General features: G+C 46.3%; 1 protein-coding gene across 6 annotated transcripts in view; it reads right to left on the bottom strand.

The window, feature by feature from the left end:
- Window positions 1–19751, bottom strand: part of GRAMD1B (GRAM domain containing 1B) — a 204896-nt gene that overhangs the window by 157795 nt on the left and 27350 nt on the right. For 5 of the 6 annotated variants that reach the window (XM_087706400.1, XM_087706399.1, XM_087706398.1 and 2 more), the window contains exon 1: window positions 11293–11850. The exons of the other annotated variant lie outside the window; for it this stretch is intronic. In XM_087706400.1, coding sequence (XP_087562526.1) covers window positions 11293–11642 — 350 coding nt within the window. In that variant the 5' untranslated portion in view covers window positions 11643–11850. Of the gene's footprint in view, window positions 1–11292; window positions 11851–19751 lie in introns of those variants that run through there. 6 annotated transcript variants of the gene reach the window in all.

Consider the following 19751-nt stretch of genomic DNA (forward strand, 5'->3'; position numbering starts at 1 on the left):
TGACCGGATATGAAATTATGAATTAGTACTTAGGTCGGTCCAAGTAGCTATTCAGAAACTCTGGCATTGAAGCATGCAAGTCGTAAAGCTGTCAAGTTACAAGATCCTTGCCAGTGGTGGGTTTCAAATAAAATTTGGAAGCTCTTCTGTAGGTGTGGCCTGCTTTCCGGGTCCACTGGTGGAACCTCTTCTAACCGGTTTGGTAGATTTGACGAACCGGTTCTACCGAAGTGGTGCGAACTGGTAGGAACCCACCTCTGATGGTATCGTAGCAATTAAACCACAAACAAAGCCAGAAAGAACACATTTTCCTACAGATGATGACATAGAAATCACAAAAGGCCCAAACCCTATTAAAAACTCACAAATTCACAACCCCAATTTGCTAGCTGCCCCCTTTGCTGTTGTTACTGCTGTTACTGGGCCAATATACCTCCTTTCCAACTGCAGGTTGCCTGCAACGTATTTCCCTCTGCCTGCGTTTCTCTCCTGGCTTGGCTTCACAAGTCGTGGTGGTTCCATCACTGGAGGTTTTCGGGAAGAGATTGGACAACCCATTTGTCTCAATAGCAATAGCAATAGCAGTGGACTTATATACCGCTTCATAGGGCTTTCAGCCCTCTCTAAGCGGTTTACAGAGAGTCAGCATATTGCCCCCAACAATCTGGGTCCTCATTTTACCCACCTCGGAAGGATGGAAGGCTGAGTCAACCCTGAGCCGGTGAGATTTGAACCGCTGAACTGCTGATCTAGCAGTAGCCTGCAGTGCTGCATTTAACCACTGCGCCACCTTGGCTCTTATTAAGTCTCAAATCGTATAGGGTCTCCTGCTCGAGCAGAGGGTGGGTCCAGAAGACCTCCAAGGTCCCTTCCAAGCCAGATTGTTGGGGGCAATATGCTGACTCTATAAACCGCTTAGAGAGGGTTGTAAAGCACTGTGAAGCGGTATATAAGTCTAAGTGCTATTGCTATTTTCCTTCCTTCTTTCCCAGTAGTTAGAATGCAGTATTGCAAGCTAAATCTGCCGACTGCCAGCGGTTCGATCCTGATTGGCTCAAGGTTGACTCAGCCTTCCATCCTTCCAAGGCCAGTAAAATGAGGACCCCGATTGGGGGGGGGCAATATGCTGACTCTGTAAACTGCTTAGAGAGGACCGTAAATCCCTATGAAGTGGTATATAAACCTAAGGGCTATTGCTATTGCTACAATGACACTGATAAAGGTGATTTATGACCATTCCTGGCTCTTATAAGAGCTGTGGTGGCACAGTGGTTAGAATGCAGTATTGCAGGCTAATTCTGCCGACTGCCTGCAGTTCAATTCTCAGCAGCTCAAGGTTGATTCAGCCTTCCATCCTTCCGAGGTTGGTAAAATGAGGACCCAGACTGTTGGGGACAATATGATGACTCTGTAAACCGCTTAGAGAGGGCTGTAAAGCTCTGTGAAGTGGTATATAAATCTAAGTACTACTGCTAAGTGCTAAAGAAGGAAGGGAGAAAGAGGACAAAGGAAGGAAGAAGGGAAGGAGGGGGGAAAGGAAGGAAGGAAAGGAAGGAAGGAAAGAAGGAAGGGCCATTGTGACACAGTGGTTAGAATGCAGTATTGCAGGCTAACTCTGCCCACAGCAGCAGTTCGATCCTGACTGGCTCAAGGTTGACTCAGCCTTCCATCTTTCTGAGGTCGGTAAAATGAGGACCCAGATTGTTTGGGGGCAAATATGCTGACTCTATAAACCACTTAGAGAGGGCTGTAAAGCACTGTGAAGCGGCATATAAGTCTAAAGATATTCTCTTCTGTTCAACCATAAACAGAAGGGCTTATCTAAAGGAACATCTTTCTAGGTTAAAGGTAGGATTGTGATGTGGACAACTTGCATCCAGATGTTATGTACAATGACCTTTCTGCCTTCCGAATTACCTCCCCGCTCCCTGTAATGAGCCATTCTCTCTCTCTCTTTTCCACTGCAAGTTAATTAACAACTCAACACCGAAGCCTTGAAATTATTCCGATTGTGAAATTCTGAAAACGTAGCGTGCAAACTCGGTGCTCGGCTTCCTTTCATTAGTAGCTAGTGGGAGGACGATGCGCTCCGAAAATATCAAGACTCAATGGGACGTGTTGCATTGTACAAGACAGTGGGACAGAGGAACGCTGAAATATTCTCTCGTTATTTTTTTTAACTCCCTTGATCTCTTTCCCAAGGACTTGTCAATTATTCTTGTGAGAAGTTGCCTTTTGTTCAGTAACGGCGGCAGGGAAATAATACAATTCCCTCCCAGCTAAATTTATTTTTTTCTGTTTAAGAGGTTGTAGAAGAATTATTTAATGTACCCAAGAAGCGTAGTACTGCGGATTTCTTTTTAGAATAGAATAGAATAGAATAGAATAGGAATTGGAATGGAATGGAATGGGGTGGGGTGGGGTAGGGTAAGGTAGAGTAGAGTAGAGTAGAGTAGAGTAGAGAATATAGAGTATAGTATAGTATAGTATAGTAGAGTAGAGTAGAATAGAATAGAATAGAATAGAATAGAATAGAATAGAATAACAGAGTTGGAAGGGACCTCGGAGGTCTTCTAGTCCAACTCCCTGCTCAGGCAGGAAACCCTACATCATTTTAGACAAATGGTTATCCAACATCTTCTTAAAAACTTCCAGTGTTGGAGCATTCACAACTTCTGGAGGCAAGTTGTTCCACTGATTAATTGTCCTCACTCTTAGGAACTTTCTCTTTAATTCTTGGTTGCTTCTCTCCTTGATTAATTTCCATCTGTTGCTTCTTGTTCTATCTTCAGGTGCTTTGGAATGGAATGGAATAGAATAGAATAGAATAGAATATAGAAAATAAATGGAATGGAATGGAATAGAATAGAATAGAATGGAATAGAATAGAATATAGAAAATTAATGGAATGGAATGGAATAGGATAGGATAGAATAGAATAGAATAGAATAGAATTAGAATAGAATAGAATACTGTGATTGGACACACAAGGAATTCGTCTTTGGTGCATAAGCTCCCAGTGTACATAAAAAAATTCATCAAGAATCATAAGATACAACACTTAGTGATAGTCATAGGACATAAATAAGCAATCAAATCATACTAGGCAACTAAATGAAACAATATAAATCCTTCTGAGCCTGAAAATAATCCACTGCAAACGTGTTTACATTTTGCAATGCACCACAATGACTTGGATTGCTGCCCTGGTGATGCCCCCAGGCAAGAGTTTCAAGCAGGTGATTATGTGAAGTGTGTGTACTTATTAACTCCCTTTGAATTAATTAAGTTTGCTTTGCAAACTTCTGGGGCCTAGGATCCTTCCAAGGGAACAATGGATGGAAACGGAACAAGAAGAGATTCAACCTAGAAAGGAGGAGGAATTTTCTGACAGTGAGAACCATCCACCCATGGAACAGAAGTTGCCTTCGGAAGTTGTGGGAGCTTCATCACTGGAGGCTTTCAAGAAGAGACTGGACTGCCATTGGTCAGAAATGGTGTAGGGTCTCCTGCTTGGGTGGGGGGTTGGACTAGATGACCTACAAGGTCCCTTCCAATTCTTTTAATCTATTAAATTAAATCCTTACCTTAACTTTTTTCCTTGACGGAGAAATTTCAGCTTGCATCAGCTAACATGGGCATCTGACACTAAGGAACATGCTATCAATGAAATAATTTTAAGACTTGACCCCTCTAGCTTAAATCACAACTTCCAACCACTTATACGGGTAGTCCTCAACTTACAACGGTTCGCTTAGGGACCATTCAAAGTTACAACGGCACTGAAAAAAGGGACGTATGACCCCTTTTTCACACTTATGACCATTGCAGCATTCCCACGGTCACGTAATTTACATTCCGACAATGATTTACATGTGTATGCTTGACAACTGACTCACTCTTATGACGGTTGCAGTGTCCCCGGCGTGGTGGTGGTGTGTATCATGTGATTCCCCTTTTTTGACCTTCTGACAAGCCAAGTCCATAGGGGGAGTCGGACTCACTTAACAACCGTGTTCCTAATTTAACATCTGCAGGGATTCGCTTAACCAATGTGGCCAGAAAAGTCATAAAAATGGGGCAAAACTCACTTAACAAATCTCTCACTTAGCAACATAAACGTTGGGCTCAATTTTAGTCGTAAGCCGAGGACTACCTGTATGGTGGAGCCAAAAGGATCAAGAACAAAATCTTCCCTTCCCTTCTTCCCAGTCCAGGAAATGACAGGTAATCCTCCACTTACGACTGCAGCTGAGCTTTCTGTGGCTAAGCAAGCTAGTTGTTAAGTGAGTTTTGCCCCATTTTGCAACATTTTTGACACCGTCGTTAAGTGAATCACTGCAGTTTTTAAGTTAGTAAGACGGCTGTTCAGTGAATCTCGCTTCCCTATTGACTTGGCTTGTCGCAAAAGTGAAGCACGCGACCCCAGGACACTGCAATCGTCATAAATATGAGCCAGTTGCCATGACAATGGAGATGCCACAACGATTGTAGGCATAAAAAATGATCTTAAGTCACTTTTTTCAGTGCTGTTGTATCTTTGAACAGTAAACGGACTGTAGTAAGTGGAGAACTACCTATATAAAGTCTCCTGCATTGAGCAGGGGGTTGGACTAGAAGACCTCCAGAGGTCCCTTCCAACTCTTGTTATTCTGCTCCTCTTCAGTTCTCTTTCACTTCCTTCCTTCTCATTGTAGTGATTCATCTGGCTTAGCATGGCCAGGGGTGAGTGAGTTCCTTTCCCCCTGAGTAACTAGCAACTTCATGCATCGAGAATGAGCCCAGAAGGAATTTCAACATTTAAAAGTCCAACGTGTTTATTTTCCAACGCTGCAAGAGAAGGAATTTGGAAGAGCCCAAGTGGCACGCTGGCCTTGGTATGCTAAATGCTCCCTAATCCATGCCTCCTTGCCTTAGCCTTTTTCCGAATGCCGTTTCAGAAATATAAATCCACCTGGGGGAGAAAGGGAACCTGAAGCCTTGTTGACCGAGAAGAAACTGTTAAAGACAGTTGCACAGCGCTCTGACACACGTGATTGTCCGTGATCTTATACTTCTAAAGACCAGATGATCTCTATACCGTGTATGGGCTCTGGGAAGTCGGGGGGGGGGGGAAGGGAGCTGGGGTGTTAGGGTGGAGGGGGGATATATAGTATGTGTTAGATTTTAAAGTAACGTGACTGCACTTGTATACTGTTGCTCTTTAATTCCAGTGTAAAAATAGGATAAGCTGAATATATTAATAGATAGTAGAAATACACCGAAGGGAGGAGTAGAGGGATAGAAGAAAGAGGGGTAGAGAGGGTGGGAGAGAGGACTGGAGGGAGGGTGAGAAGGAAGGGAGGGAGTGTACCGGGAGAGGGGAGTCGTAGAGGGGGAGGGGGAGTAGGATAGAGGGGAAGGATGGAGGGAAGATGGAAAGTTGGAGAGGGGGGCGAAAGAAAGGGTGTATGGAGGGTCAAAGAGGTACATTGGGTCTTTATTTTGGGGGGGTTTTGTTGACAAGAGGAATGGCTGTGTTTATTGTTTAATGTTATATGGCCCCGGTTATGCACAGTATATATGTGACTGTACGAAAATGAAAATGGAAAATAAAAAACGCATTTACAAAAAATAAAGACCAGATGATCGACACAAACAGAAGGAAAACAGCATTTGCTTTCAGAATCAGATAGATTCTTGAAGGCATCTGATCAGCTTCGGTTAGACAGAAAGGGATGGAATAAACAACAAAGGTTTGTTCCAGCCAGATGAGTGGACTAGAAGACCTCCAAGCTCTGTTCTATTCTAAATATTCTGAATATAATTAGTGGAATGACTTGCCACTTGCCTGAAATAGCAATAGCAATAGCAGTTAGACTTATATACCGCTTCATAGGGCTTTCAGCCCTCTCTAAGCGGTTTACAGAGTCAGCATATCGCCCCCACACAGTCTGGGTCCTCATTTCACCCACCTCGGAAGGATGGAAGGCTGAGTCAACCTTGAGCCGGTGAGATTAGAACCGCTGAACTGCAGATAACAGTCAGCTGAAGTGGCCTGCAGTACTGCACCCTAACCACTGCACCACCTTGGTATAGGGTATAGGGTCTCCTACGTGAGCAGGGGGTTGGACCAGAAGACCTCCAAGATTCCTTAAAGCTCCCTTCTATTCTAAATATTCTGAAAATAATTCCATCAGTGGGATGGGTTTGCCTCCAGAGGTTGTGGGTGCTCCACCACTGGAGGTTTTTAAGAAGAGACTGGACAACCATCTCAGAGTTGGAAGGGACCTTGGAGGTCTTCTAGTCCAACCCCCTGCTCAGGCAGGAAACCCTATACCATTTCAGACAAATGGTGTCAACCAACCTCTTCTTCAAAACTCCCAGTGTTGGAGCATTTACAACTTCTGGAGGCAAGTTGGTGTAGGTTGTAGGGTTTCTTGCTTGAGCCAGGGGTTGGACTAGAAGACCTCCAAGGTCCCTTCCAACTCTGTCCTTGTGTTAATCGAGGCAATTCTGGTGCTCTTCCAATACTCTAAACGCATCAACGCCTACCACGAGAACATTTCTAAGCATTCCACATTTGCTCCCTTGCCCTTTTGATGCTATATGACACATTACTAGCCTCCCCGCCATGTGCTATTTAATGCCAGAAGCTGCTGAAGTCCTGAGAGGAGAGAATAATATCAGGTTTGGTTGTTTTTCAAAAGGATTTTAGCCTGGATGGCTAGAACATAATGAAAAATAAATAACCCAACCGAACCCCAAGCTATTAAAAAAAAAGTCTTCAATCAGTGGGATCCACACATTCATGCTAGCTGTGAAACATGTGACTTGAAGATTCCCCCCCCCCCCAAGAGATCTAGATTGGGAAAGGAATGATGGAGGAAAAAGAGGGGGGGAAGAGGGCAGGGAAAAATATATCAAATTAAGTCGCTTGGACAGCGTTAATTGACTACTGAATTAGAATCGATGAGCTATTGAGGGAATCGTGGTTAAATACCCTCAGAACAGTGCCTAGTTTTAGCGGCGATAAAATTGTCAATTAGACAATTAGACAATCTAATGTCAATTAGAAGGGAGCTAATTAATCAACCAAGAACTTGATTCAATTGAGAGCTTTATTGGAGTATCATCCTCAACGTCTTCCAGGAAAGTCATTCTGCTGAGTGCTAGAAGCATTTAAAAGTTACTTCTTTGGCACCGTAACGAGACTTGAATGGATTAGTCACTGATTTTTACTTAATACTAGCTGATGACCAGGCGTTCTCCAGGTATTTATTTATAGACATTGAAGCATTTGTCTGACAGGGGGCTTACTTTCCCCGTACTCCCACGCCCATCATCCCTGCCCTCTCCCTTCCCGCTCCCATGCGCTCCTCTTTCCCACCATATTTTTCCCGCCATGTCCATTTTGCCCCGAAGCGTTGGGCCAGGCATTCCAGAGTTATGCTGGAACACACATACACGGACACACACACCCTGAGGGGGGTTAGGAGCGTCTTACCCTCACAGTATTAGTTTCCAGAGAGTAAGGCATCTGGGTACCAAGTTTGGTTAAAATTACTCGAGGCGTTCCAGAGTTATCCTGGAAAATCTGTCGATCCATCGATCCATCGATCCATCGATCCATCGATCCATCCATCCATCCATCCATCCATCCATCGATCCATCCATCCATCCATCCATACACACACACACACACACACACACACACACACAAACAAACATATGGCTATATGTATATATAGTTTTTATGTATGTATGTATGTATGTATGTATGTTTTCTGAGGTTTTCGCGGGTGTTAGTATGTAGGTCTTTGGTTATTCGGGTTTTCTCCCGCGTAAAATTGAAAGTGTCTTGGCCAAGATTTTTTGGCCAATTTTACGCGGGAGAAAACCCGAATAACCAAAGACCTACACACACACACACACACACACACACACACACACACACACACATACATACAGGAGGAGGAGGAGGAAGAAGAAGGGGAAGGGGAAGGGGAAGAGGAAGAGGAAGAAGAAGAAGAAGAAGAAGAAGAAGAAGAGGAGGAGGAGGAGGAGGAGGAGAAGGAGAAGGAGAAGGAGAAGGAGAAGGAGAAGGAGAAGGAGAAGGAGAAGAGGAGGAGGAGGAGGAGAAGAAGAGGAGGAGGAGGAGGAGGAGGAGGAGGAGGAGAAGGAGAAGGAGAAGGAGAAGAAGAAGAAGAAGAAGAAGAAGAAGAAGAAGAAGAAGAAGAAGAAGAAGAAGAAGAAGAAGAAGAAGAAGAAGAAGAAGATGATACAAACCACCAAGAGTTAAGAATTGCTTGTCATTTAAGGAACAAGGAGCAGCACATTCAACTAAACTGCTCGCCAACCCTGGCTGGCTCTGAATTATCTGACAATTTCTTCCCTGAATTAGTGATTTCTGTCCAGATTGAGAAACAGAGATTCTTTCATCCATCTTCTGTAGGCTGCAAATTGTTATTGACGAGATGCTGCTCTATGGATGCCCCATCCTGTTCTAATAAGCGCAGTTGACGTCCAAATGTAAAAAGTACTCAAACATATACAAAACACACCTTGGACATGACACACTCACATCCCCACGTGCCTCCCTGTCCCTATACACACCCACAGAGAGAAAGGTGTACACCTCTTTTACACAAAGCCAGAAACACAAAGGGCTTCACCAAAATTTAACAAGAGGCTTGCAAACAGGTATTTGCAGAACTCCACGTTTCGTAGGGCAGACCTCGTCTTACGACCGCAATCGAGCCCAAACTTTTTTGTCGCTAAGCGAGAGATTCGTTAAGCCAAGTTAGCCCCATTTTATGACGTTTCTTGCCACAGGTGTGTTACGTGAATCACTGCAGTTGTTAAATGAGTCACGCGGACGTTAAGTGAATCAGGCTTTCCCATTGATGTGGCTCGCCAGAAGGTTGCAAAGGGAGATTACGTAACCCTGGTGGGGCACCAGAACAACGGTCATAAATGTGAATCAGTTCCCAAGCGTCTAAATTGTAACGAGGTGGCCATGGGATTGCTGCAATGGTCGTCAGGGTGAAAAACAGTCATAAGTCCCTTTTGTCCATGACGTCGTAATTTCGAACTGTCATAAATCGAGGACTGTCTGTATACAGATGCTTACAAGCTATGCATCTGATGCCTTCCTCCAAATGTGAGCAAGTCCCTCATGACGTCTTATTTCAGCAAATATTGCTTACAAGGTAATTTCCCTCCGTTTTCCTCTAAAACACTTTCTAAAGATCTTAAAAAAACAAGGATCTATCTACAGCTGGTCCCCGACTTACAACAGTTCATTGAGCGACCGTTCAAAGTTACAACGGCACTGGAAAAACGCAACTCCTTCACACTTAACTATCGTTGCAGCCTCTCCTTTGTCGGGCATACGGCAACTGTTTCATATTTATGACGGTTTCGGCGTCCCAGTGATGCCTTCCAACAAGCAAAATCCAAAAGGGGAATGTCAGATTCGCTCAACAACCAGGGGGACTAACTTTTCGGCCGTGGTGATTCACTTAACAACTGCCGTGGCGAGAACCGTGTCATGACGCAGGGCAGAAACTTACTTCACCAATGTCTTGCTTAACCTAAGAAATGGGGAGTCTAAATTGTGGTCGTAAGTCAAGGACCTGCTGTCCTGGGTGAAAAATGAGACCGCAGAAAGAAAAACCAGGAGGCATCAGATGGATTTCGATTAGCCAAGAGAGATCGACATAAACAGGGTGGACATTATAGGAAAGGTCCCTCTTTCATCTGGAAACATTGGACGCTATCTAACAAAATGAAATTCAATGGTGAAAAAAAGGAAGGATCTCATGTAGGCAAGAAAAACGAAATGCACAGGTACATTATAGGTGGTACTTGCTCCCCTTCTCGAATGGTATGGTTGTTGTGTGTTTTTAAATTTTGTATTGTTATGTCTCGTCTTTTTTATCCCCCTGTCTGTATCTCCTTCCCTGATTGAATTGTGAGCCGCCCTGAGTCCCCTTCGGGGAAAAGGGCGCCATATAAATGTAATCAATCAATCAATCAATCAATTATAGGTGGTACTTGCTCAACAGTAGTAACTGTGACAGGGAACTTGGAGTCCTAGTGGACAACCATTTAAATAGGAGCCAGCCGTGTGCAGCAGCTGCCAAAAAAGCCAACACAGTTCTAGGCTGCATCAACAGAGTGATAGAATCAAGATCATGTGAAGGGTTAATACCATTTTATAAGGCCTTGGTAAGGCCACACTTGGAATCCTGCATCCAGTTTTGGTCACCACGATGTAGAAAAGATGTGGAGACTCTAGAAAGAGTGCAGAGAACAGCCACAAAGAGGATGAGGCTAAAACGTAAGCAGAACGGTTGCAAGAACTGGGTAGGTCTAGTTTAATGAAAAGAAGGACTAGGGGAAACAGTCTTCCGATATCTCAGGGGTTGCCACGAAGAAGAGGGAGTCAAGCTATTCTCTCTCCAAAGCACCTGAAGGCAGGACAAGAAGCAATGGGTGGAAACTAATCAAGGAGAGAAGCAACTTAGAACTGAGGAGAAACTTCCTGACATGTTAGAACAATGAATCAGTGGAACAACTTGCCTCCAGAAGTTGTGAATGCTCCAACACTGGAAGTTTTTAAGAATATGTTAGATGCCCATTTGTCTGAAGTGGTGTAGGGTTTCCTGCCTAAGGAGGGGGTTGGACTAGAAGACCTCCCAGGTCCCTTCCAACTTCTATTCTATTCTAATATCTTAATTCTGCATTTGGAGTGGAATTGAGCGGACCTACAAATTCAAGTAGCAATTTAGCTTTGGTCTAGAGACATCTGAGCCAATCCTAACTGTGTTTTCTTCTAAACAACTGCCATTAGCAATGATCAATCTGATTTCATGTACGGTATTGATATAATCTGATAACTCTCTCCTGAACAATGAATCAATGGAACAACTTGCCTCCAGAAGTTGTGAATGCTCCAACACTGGAAGTCTTTAAGAAGATGTTGGAGAACCATTTCTCTGAAGGCGTAGGGTTTCCTGCCTAAGCAAGGGGTTGGACTAGAGCAGTGTTTCTCAACCTTGGCCACTTGAAGATGTCTGGACTTCAACTCCCAGAATTCCCCAGCCAGCATTCGCTGGCTGGGGAATTCTGGGAATTGAAGTCCAGACATCTTCAAGTGCCCAAGGTTGAGAAACACTGGACTAGAGGACCACCAAGGTCCCTTCCAACTCTGCTACTGCATTATAGTATCTCCCTGAAGGCACATTGTCGGAGAATGGAAACCACGAAAGGGACGGGAGGGGGGGGAATAAATGGAGGTCCACCTACCTGCTCTCACTGCATTCTTTCTTCTCCCTCACGGTCAACCACTTCCGAAGGAGGAAGCGTTTACGCCGGGGAGAGGCACTCGGCGTGGAACAATTGGACCAAGGGGTTTCTTCATCGCTGGAAGGTGTAATCTCGATGGAGGGAAGCTGAAGGAACTCCTTGGAAGAGGAGGAAGAGGCGGCTTCTGGATTCTGCTCTTCGGCGTTCCTTGCACGGCGCATCCTGAATCGCCTGCGGCGCAAGGTCGGGGTGGAGGAACTAGACCAGGGGTGGCCGTCCTCCTTCACCTGTGGCTCGGATACTTGCAGCGAGGGCAGCTGAAGGGTCTCGCTCATCTTGGCTGCAGGCATGCGGTGCTCCACTCCTTCCTTCGTAGACTTCCCTTCCTTCTTCTTCTTCTCGCTTCTAGAAGAGACTGGAGGCTCCAAAACCCACCTTATTCCCTTCTGGGTTTAGGAAGTTGCGATGCTGCCTTCCTCTCCTCTCCATATTCCTCAGGTGGTCTCATTGACCCCAGGAAGCTTTCCTGTCCATGGAGAAGGCCGGCTGCAAGTGGTTTTTTTTGACTTCCCAGCCAAGTCCAGGAACTTCGAGGCACAACTTCCTCAAAACCTCACGCCTGTCTCTACCGGGGAGAAGAGCCTCGGTTTCTCACCGAGGACCAAAATCAGGTTCCCCCAGTGACTGGTTTCTCTCTCTCTCTCTCCCCTCCGCAGCGCTCTGCCTGTCTGCGCAGGGCTGATGAACGGCTCCCCTGGAAATCCGGCGGAAAACTCTCCTCGGGGTGCGTTCTGGAAGGACCGAATGAGAAGCGTGGAGGAGCTGCGTGCAGGTTGGAAGGAAAGAGAGAGAGAGAGAAAGAGAGAACAAAACAGAAAGACAGAGAGGGAGGGAGGAAGGAAGCAGTGATAGATGATAAAATCAGCGAAGGAGGGGAAGGGGTGGGAGGGGGAGGTTCTGCTCCCTCCCACCCCCTCCTGCCCCAGGCTGATGAGCTCAAACAGCTGCTGCCAACGTAGCCACACTCTGAAGTCCAAGTGAGCAAAGTATGCCTCTGCTAAGCCAATCAGCCAGGGGGTGAAGGTTTGGAGGGGAGGGGGGGGGTGTTTCTGGAAGCAAGCCTTCCCAACAACAACCATTGGCTGGGCTCCTCGAACGTCTGAGCCCCTTCCTTGGCTAGATGCCACCACTCGGTAGAAGGAAGGCCACGAGATGACCCTGAGCCTTATCCGATGACATTTCGGTTCTGTTCCTCCTTTCTCCTTGAAAACCACAGATGGTGGGTGAAAGGAGGAAGGAGTCAAAACACAGGAAAAGATAAGTGTAAGCAGGACTAGCTCTATCAGAAGATCAAGGCTCACCCAAGTCCTTGCGTGGAGGACTCCAAGAACGTCCGTCCGTTGGGACAAGCCAAAAGCGGAGCAGATGACTCCCTCGTACCCTTTCGAGGTTGGCCTGGTTTCTGAGCAACCATGAAAGGCAAAATTGACGCAGAAGAGGGAGTCAACGTTTTGGGTTGCCATGAACCTCGGAGAGCAGGGTTCAACATTGCGCCACGCATCCTGGCAAGAGTTTTCTAAACAATGGCCTGGGGGGGTTGTTGGGGAAATGAGATAAAGATGTCAAGGTGAAAAGAACTGCTTTCAAAACGGCCAATCATTCAGGTCGTATCTCTTCTGTCCCATGGGATGGAACAGTCGGAGAAGACCTCACCAAGGACCCAACTACGATAAGGATCGATTCAAGAGGGAGGAAGAATTTGGGTCTCCTAAGAGATCTTTTGGTGAGAGTCAGAAGAAGACAGAGGTGGCGCAGTGGTTAAAGTGCAGCACCGCAGGCTACTTCAGCTGACTGCAGTTCTGCAGTTCGGCTGTTCAAATCTCACCGGCTCAGGATTGACTCAGCCTTCCATCCTTCCGAGGTGGGTAAAATGAGGACCCGGATTGTTGTTGGGGGCAATATGCTGACTCTGTAAACCGCTTAGAGAGGGCTGAAAGCCCTATGAAGCGGTATATAAGTCTAACTGCTATTGCTATAGCTATTGATCATCTCCCCACACTCTTGACCAAGGATCCAGGTCCCTCGTTAGAACCCAAAACCTGGACTTCTGCTTGGCTTGAGGTCCTGCAAGGAGATGAGAGTTATGGATGAGTGTCTTCTTTGGCAAGATGGCTTGTGCCTAGTCAATCAACAGATGCCAAGAAGCCCATAAGAAGATACAGTCAGCCTTCCCGGACTATTTATCATGATTAGACATGTGTTTTTGGTTGAGACAAGGAGAAATGCCACCATTACGGAGAAGATACATACACCGGCTGACGCATCACCAACCCAATTGTAGGTAGCCTTCCTCTTTAGGACCAGAATTGGGAGCAGAATTTCCATTGCTAAGTGAGGCTGTGGTTAACTCGGTCGCACCCAATTTTAACCCCTTTCCTGCCGCAGTTGTTGACCGAGACGGCATCAGTGAAGCGAATCATGCGGTCGGTAAGCGAACCCAGCTTCCCCCATTGTGCCTTAGCTTGTCGGGAAACCGTCTGGGAAAGTCGCAAAGCGGTAATCACATGAGACCGGGATACCGCAACTGTCAATCACCAAGCGCTTGAGTGTTGCTCACGGGACCATGGGGACGCTGCGGCGGTCATAAGTCCGAGGACTGGTTGAAAGTTACCTTTTTTTTCCCCAGTGCCGTGGTACCTTTGAACGGTCACGAAATAAATCGTTGGAAGTCAAGGACAACCTGTGTGCCGTGTTTATCCCTGTTTTACACGAGTTCGATTCAGATTTATAATTTACAACTTGAGGCGACAAGGGAGCCTGGAATGTATGTTGTTAAGTGAGAAAGTTGTTCAGCGGGTTTCGTCCCATTTTACGACCTTTCCGACTGCCACGTTTGTAACTCAGCAACAACAGCGTGGAAAAAAAGTGACTTGGGACCATTTTTTCACACTTATGTGATTTATATTAGGACGTTGGACAGCTGATTCATATTTATGACTGTTGCACAGAGGTGGGTCGCCAATTTTTTTAAACTACTGGTTCGGGTGCGGTTGCGCCCGTGTGCAACGCTTCCGCGCGGAAGCATCCAGGAGAGTGGGCGGAGCCTCCCATCACCGCTACTACCAGTTCGGCCAATCGAGACCGAACCAGGAACAACCCACCTCTGCTGTTTTGCAACAATTCCCCTTTTGAGACCTTCTGACAAGCAATATCCACGGGAAACCAGGTTTGCTTAACAGCCGCGTGACAAATGCAGTGAGTCCCTTTAAATTGTCGCAAGACAGGTCGTAAAGTGGGGCAGAATTCACATCACAAATGTCTCGGTGAACAACAGAACTCTGGAATTCAATTGTAGGCATAAGTCGAGGACCTGTACTGGCCATTAAGAGCCCTTCGGACAAGAGGCCTTCTGTTTCCCACTTTAAGCGCCGTTTGCCTTCAAAAATTGATCTGTCAGAAATGGTGTCGGGTCTCCTGCTTGGGCAAGGGGTTGGGCTAGATGACCTACCAGGTCCCTTCCAACTCGGCGATTCTGTTCTGTTCTGGCTCCCAGAGAGATGATTGCACAATGCACTACGCACAAGACATTCAGGCATAGATAGGAGCAGGGCAAGATTTTAGCAAAGAATCTAAACCAGTGGTGGGTTCAGAACGGTCCGGACCGGTTCAGTCGAACCGGCAGCGACCCAGGCCTGCCATGCCCCCAAACTGATTCTGGGCCATGCCCCCAAACTGATTCTCTGATTCTCACCGCCTTCTTGTTTTTTGCTTCAGCGCATGCGCAGAGCAATTTTTATTGCGCTGTGCAAGTTAGTGCAGTGTGCATCAAATGCTCATGGCACGGCCATGAGTGAACCAGCCATAGTGACTGCCGGAACCCTAACCCCTGATCTAAACCCGAAGGAATTTGGGCCGGTGCCCTAAACAGAAGCTGAACAGGAATAGATTGACAGTTCTTCAAATTCCTGGACTCCGGAAGCTTGCATTGATCCTGCTTCTAAAAGTGGAGTAAACAGACTTGAAGAAATGCCCTCTCTTCCCCTGCGGGAACTTGAAACCTTGAGGCTCCTGCTAGGACAGGGGAAGTCCTTGAATTACAACCATAAAAACATCTGTGGGCTTCCAAGCGTCTTAGCAGGTGTAGCCGTCCCATATTATCGAGGAGTCATCATACGACCCACATCTGGGGCCAGAAGTTCCACTGCTAAACAAGATAGCTGTGAAGTGAGTCACAACCTGATTCTACAATCTCTTTCTGTCATGGATGTTTAATCTGAATAGAGCTGGAAGGGACCTTGGAGGTCTTCTAGTCCAACCCCCTGCTCAAGCAGGAGACCCAAGACCATTTCAATCAATCAATCAATCAATCAATCAATCAATCAGAACAGATCTGGAAGGGACCTTAGAGGTCTTCTAGTCCAACCCCCTGCCCAAGCAGGAGACCCAAGACCATTTCAATCAATGAATCCATCAGAACAGATCTGGAAGGGACCTTAGAGGTCTTCTAGTCCAACCCCCTACTCAAGCATATTTCTCTCTCTGGGCACAATGAGAATGTATCTGCCGAACAAAACTCCGCATTGGCAACAGGAAGGGCATCTGGCCATTAAAACACTGTTCTAGATCCATTCAGTTGCCCAGATTCCACCATGCAAGGGATTATGGGGTCGTTAAAAGAAGACGACTGTGGGGATGCTACAATGGTCGTAAGTCCAAGGACTCGGATGTAAGTCACCTTTTTCAGTGCCGTTGTAACTTCAAACCGCGACTAAATGGTTTAAAATCAAAGATTATCTGTAGATCGTTACTGAAAGACAAAGGTTTCCACAAAAACACATTTTTAAGTACATTTCTTTGAAACTACCCCTTGCCTTCACAAGCGGTCCTCGACTTATGACCACAATTGAGTCTAAAATTTCTGTTCCCACCCGAGGCAAGGGAATTTTTGCCCTGTTTTTACGACCTGTCTTGCCTCCGTTGTTAAGTGAACCACAAATGGGAATCACGTGACCTGGGGACACCGCAGGCGTCATAAATGTGAACCAGTTGCCATTTTTGATCCCGTGACCATGGGGGAATGCTTTAACAGACACAACAAAGAGTCGTAAGTCACTATTTTCAGCACCGATCATGTAACTCAGAACTGCCACTAATCGGATGCTTCTAAATTGAGGACTTCCTGTATGGCAGTTCTCTTTTCTGGTTAGCCTGGCAGAAACCCGTGAGAACCTCAATTCTATGTTGTTATCAGAGACAGATCAGGATCCCAACGGGTCATTTTCATAAATGAAAACCCTTTGTTCTCTGGGAGCTTTTTCCACCTATTTATGCAAATATCCAGGAAGCGCCGTTACAGTCCACAGACGCTGATTCCACACTGGAGCATTTATGCAAATGACGGCGGGTCAGAAAACCGTTCCATGTCTACAAATAATATTTAAACCATTCTACTTTAAGAAGAGATGATTTGAGAGAGGGAGAGTGACAGACAGACAGAGAGACCGAGACAGAGAGAGACAGAAAGAGAGACAGAGAGAAAGAAAGCGAGATAGGGAGAGAGACAGAGACACTGAGAGACAGAAAGACAAAAATAGAGACAGATAGAGAGACAGAGAGGCAGACAGAGAGACAGAGACAGAGAGAGATGGAAAGAGAGAGAGAGACAGAGAGAGAGAGACAGAGACAGAAAGAGAGAGACAGAGACACAGAGACACAGAGAGAGACAGAAAGAGAGAGAGAGACAGAAAGAGAGAAAGAGAGAGAGACAGAGAGAGACATAGAGAGAGACAGAGAGACACAAAGAGAGACACGGAGACAGAAAGAAAGAGAGAGAGAGAAAGACAGAAAGAGACAGAGACAGAGGGAGGGAGGGAGAGAGACAGAGAAAGAGAGACAGAGAGACACAGAGAGAGACACGGAGACAGAGAGAAACAGAGAGAGAGAAACAGAGAGAGAGACAGAGAAAGACAGAAAGAGACAGAGACAGAGGGAGGGAGAGAGAGAGACAGAGAGAGAGACAGAAAGACAATCAGAGAGAGAGATAGACAGAAAGAGAGAGACAGAGAGACAGATGCACACAGAGAGAGACAGAGAGAGAGAGACAGAAAGAGAGAGACACACACAGAGAGAGACAGAAAGAGAGACAGACAGAGAGAGACATAGAGAGAGACAGAGAGACACAGAGAGACACAGAGACAAAGAGAAAGAGAGAGAGAAAGAGAGAGACACAGAGACAGAGACAGAAAGAGGCAGACAGAGAAAGACAGAAAGAGACAGAGACAGAGACAGAGGAAGGAAGAGAGAGAGACAGAGAAAGAGAGACAGAAAGACAGTCAGAGAGAGAGAGATAGACAGAAAGAGAGAGACAGAGACAGACAGACAGACAGAGACAGAGACAGAGAGACAGAAAAAGAGATAGGCAGAGACAGAGACAGAGAGAGAGAAAGATGGCATGTTGCCCGGCCGTAACATGGTTTTGTTTATTTGAGGTTCAGCAATATGTCAACCAAGGCTCAAGGAGACACGATTCCTACAAACGGAGCCTTTATGGGCACATCTGTCTGTATGTCTAGGCTTCTGAGCAAAGAAACGAGGTGGTGAAATATGAGTTGGAACAAGGAAGGGCACCCTGCAAAGTCTCTGCCGAGCCGAAGTTTTGTTTATAATGGCTTCCCCCCCCCCTTTTTTTTTTTTTGCTTTCTGTTTCACATCGACTTTCATCAGACGTTCTCACCAGCGTAATTAGCCAAGAAAAGGAGATGAAGTGCCATCGTAGAAACGTTCTTTGGGGAAGAGTAAACAGACAAAAAAGATATATATCCACTTTGAAGCCCAGACTCTGGCTATTTCTCCAGACTCTGCGATACATCAGAATTGATGCATCCAACCAGACAGCATCATTTACAATATTTATAATAAGGGCTATATGGCAATTCCAGTAATTGTTTCCCAGAGGGTTTTTTTTTTTAAAAAAAGAAACCAATTAGTATTTTCCAACTGTTTGGAGAACGCAGAAGCCTCATCCGTCTCCCATGCTTGCAAATAGTTATTTTAGTAAGTCATTCATCACAGGGGATCCAAGAGACACCATGTTGTAGCTTACAACAGCACTTTCCTCCTGTGATGTGAAAAAAATCTAAGAGAACACCCACCCCAGGGGTGGGTTTCTCGCCCCGTTCCAACCGGTTCGGTTGGAACGAGGCCGGCGGTGTCCTCGCACACGCGTGCGGTGTCCTCGCGCGCGCATGCAGCGTCCTCGCACATGCAGCACGCACATGCGTACTAGCGTCTGCGCGATGCTCCAGCTGCTCCTGGAGGATCGCGCAGGCGCTGTATGCGTTCTGCGCATGCGTGGAAGCGCAGAATTCATAAAAACCGGGTAAGGAGCGGGCGCGGGTGTGCGGGCGCGCGCGGGCGCGGGGGGGGGGTCTTCGCCGTTCCCGGAAGTTACTTACTTCCGGGTTCGGCGACCAACCGGATCGCAGGGACCGGTGCGAACCAGTTGAAACCCACCCCTGACCCACCCCCTATCAAAAGTCAATAATCCCCCCTCCTAAACCATAAAGACGGGATAAGAATTCAACAAATAAACAAACAAATAAACATGAAAGGCATAATCCAATATACATAACTAGCTGGATACCTGAGCTTTGCTAAAAAACTACAGTATGTGATAGGGAAGTGATGCCTAACCTTGTTCTCCTCGGGTGCCAAAAGCTATCATGTACGCTTGTGTGCCCACCCCCATAATTTGATTCCCCCAGTGCAGTGCCTCTTGGGACACACACACACACACAACCACACTTCCCTGTGTATGCGTGCATGGCTTTCTTGGAGTCTGCCCCCCCTCCCCCGGAGGCGCTCCAGAGGCCAGAAACGGCCCATTTTCCAACTTCCAGAGGGCCCCGTAGGTCCGTTTGCCCCACGTGCAAACTGGAAGTCCATTTCAGCAAACGGCCGAAAGTCAAGGTTGAAAATCAGCTGGCCAGCGCGTGCATGCGTTCTGGAGCTGACGGGGCAATGGCACAGGTGGCACGCGTGCCATAGATTCGCCATCATGGTGATAGGGATTGGTTAATATAAGGCAAGTGGCAGTTGGAACAGTCCTTTTCCGGTGGGGAGGGGGAGTAGAACGTCTAACTCCTTAGCATCAGAATAGAATAGAATAGAATAGAATAGAATAGAATAGAATAGAATAGAATAGAATAGAATAGCAGAGTTGAAAGGGACCTTGGAGATCTTCTAGTCCAACCCCCTGCTTAGGCAGGAAACCTTACACCACTTCAGACAAATGGTTATCCAACATCTTCTTGGAGCATTCACAACCTCTAGAGGCAAGTTGTTTCGTTGATTAATTGTTCTCACTGTCAGGAAATTTCTCCTTAGTTCTAGGTTGCTTCTCTCCTTGATTAATTTCCATCCATTGCTTCTTGTCCTGCCTTCAGGTGCTTTGGAGAATA

The sequence above is a fragment of the Thamnophis sirtalis genome, unplaced genomic scaffold, assembly GCF_051295495.1.
Source record: "Thamnophis sirtalis isolate CommonGarterSnake01/CBP01778 unplaced genomic scaffold, rThaSir2_p1.2 scaffold_2, whole genome shotgun sequence".
NCBI classification, from domain to species: Eukaryota; Metazoa; Chordata; class Lepidosauria; order Squamata; family Natricidae; genus Thamnophis; species Thamnophis sirtalis.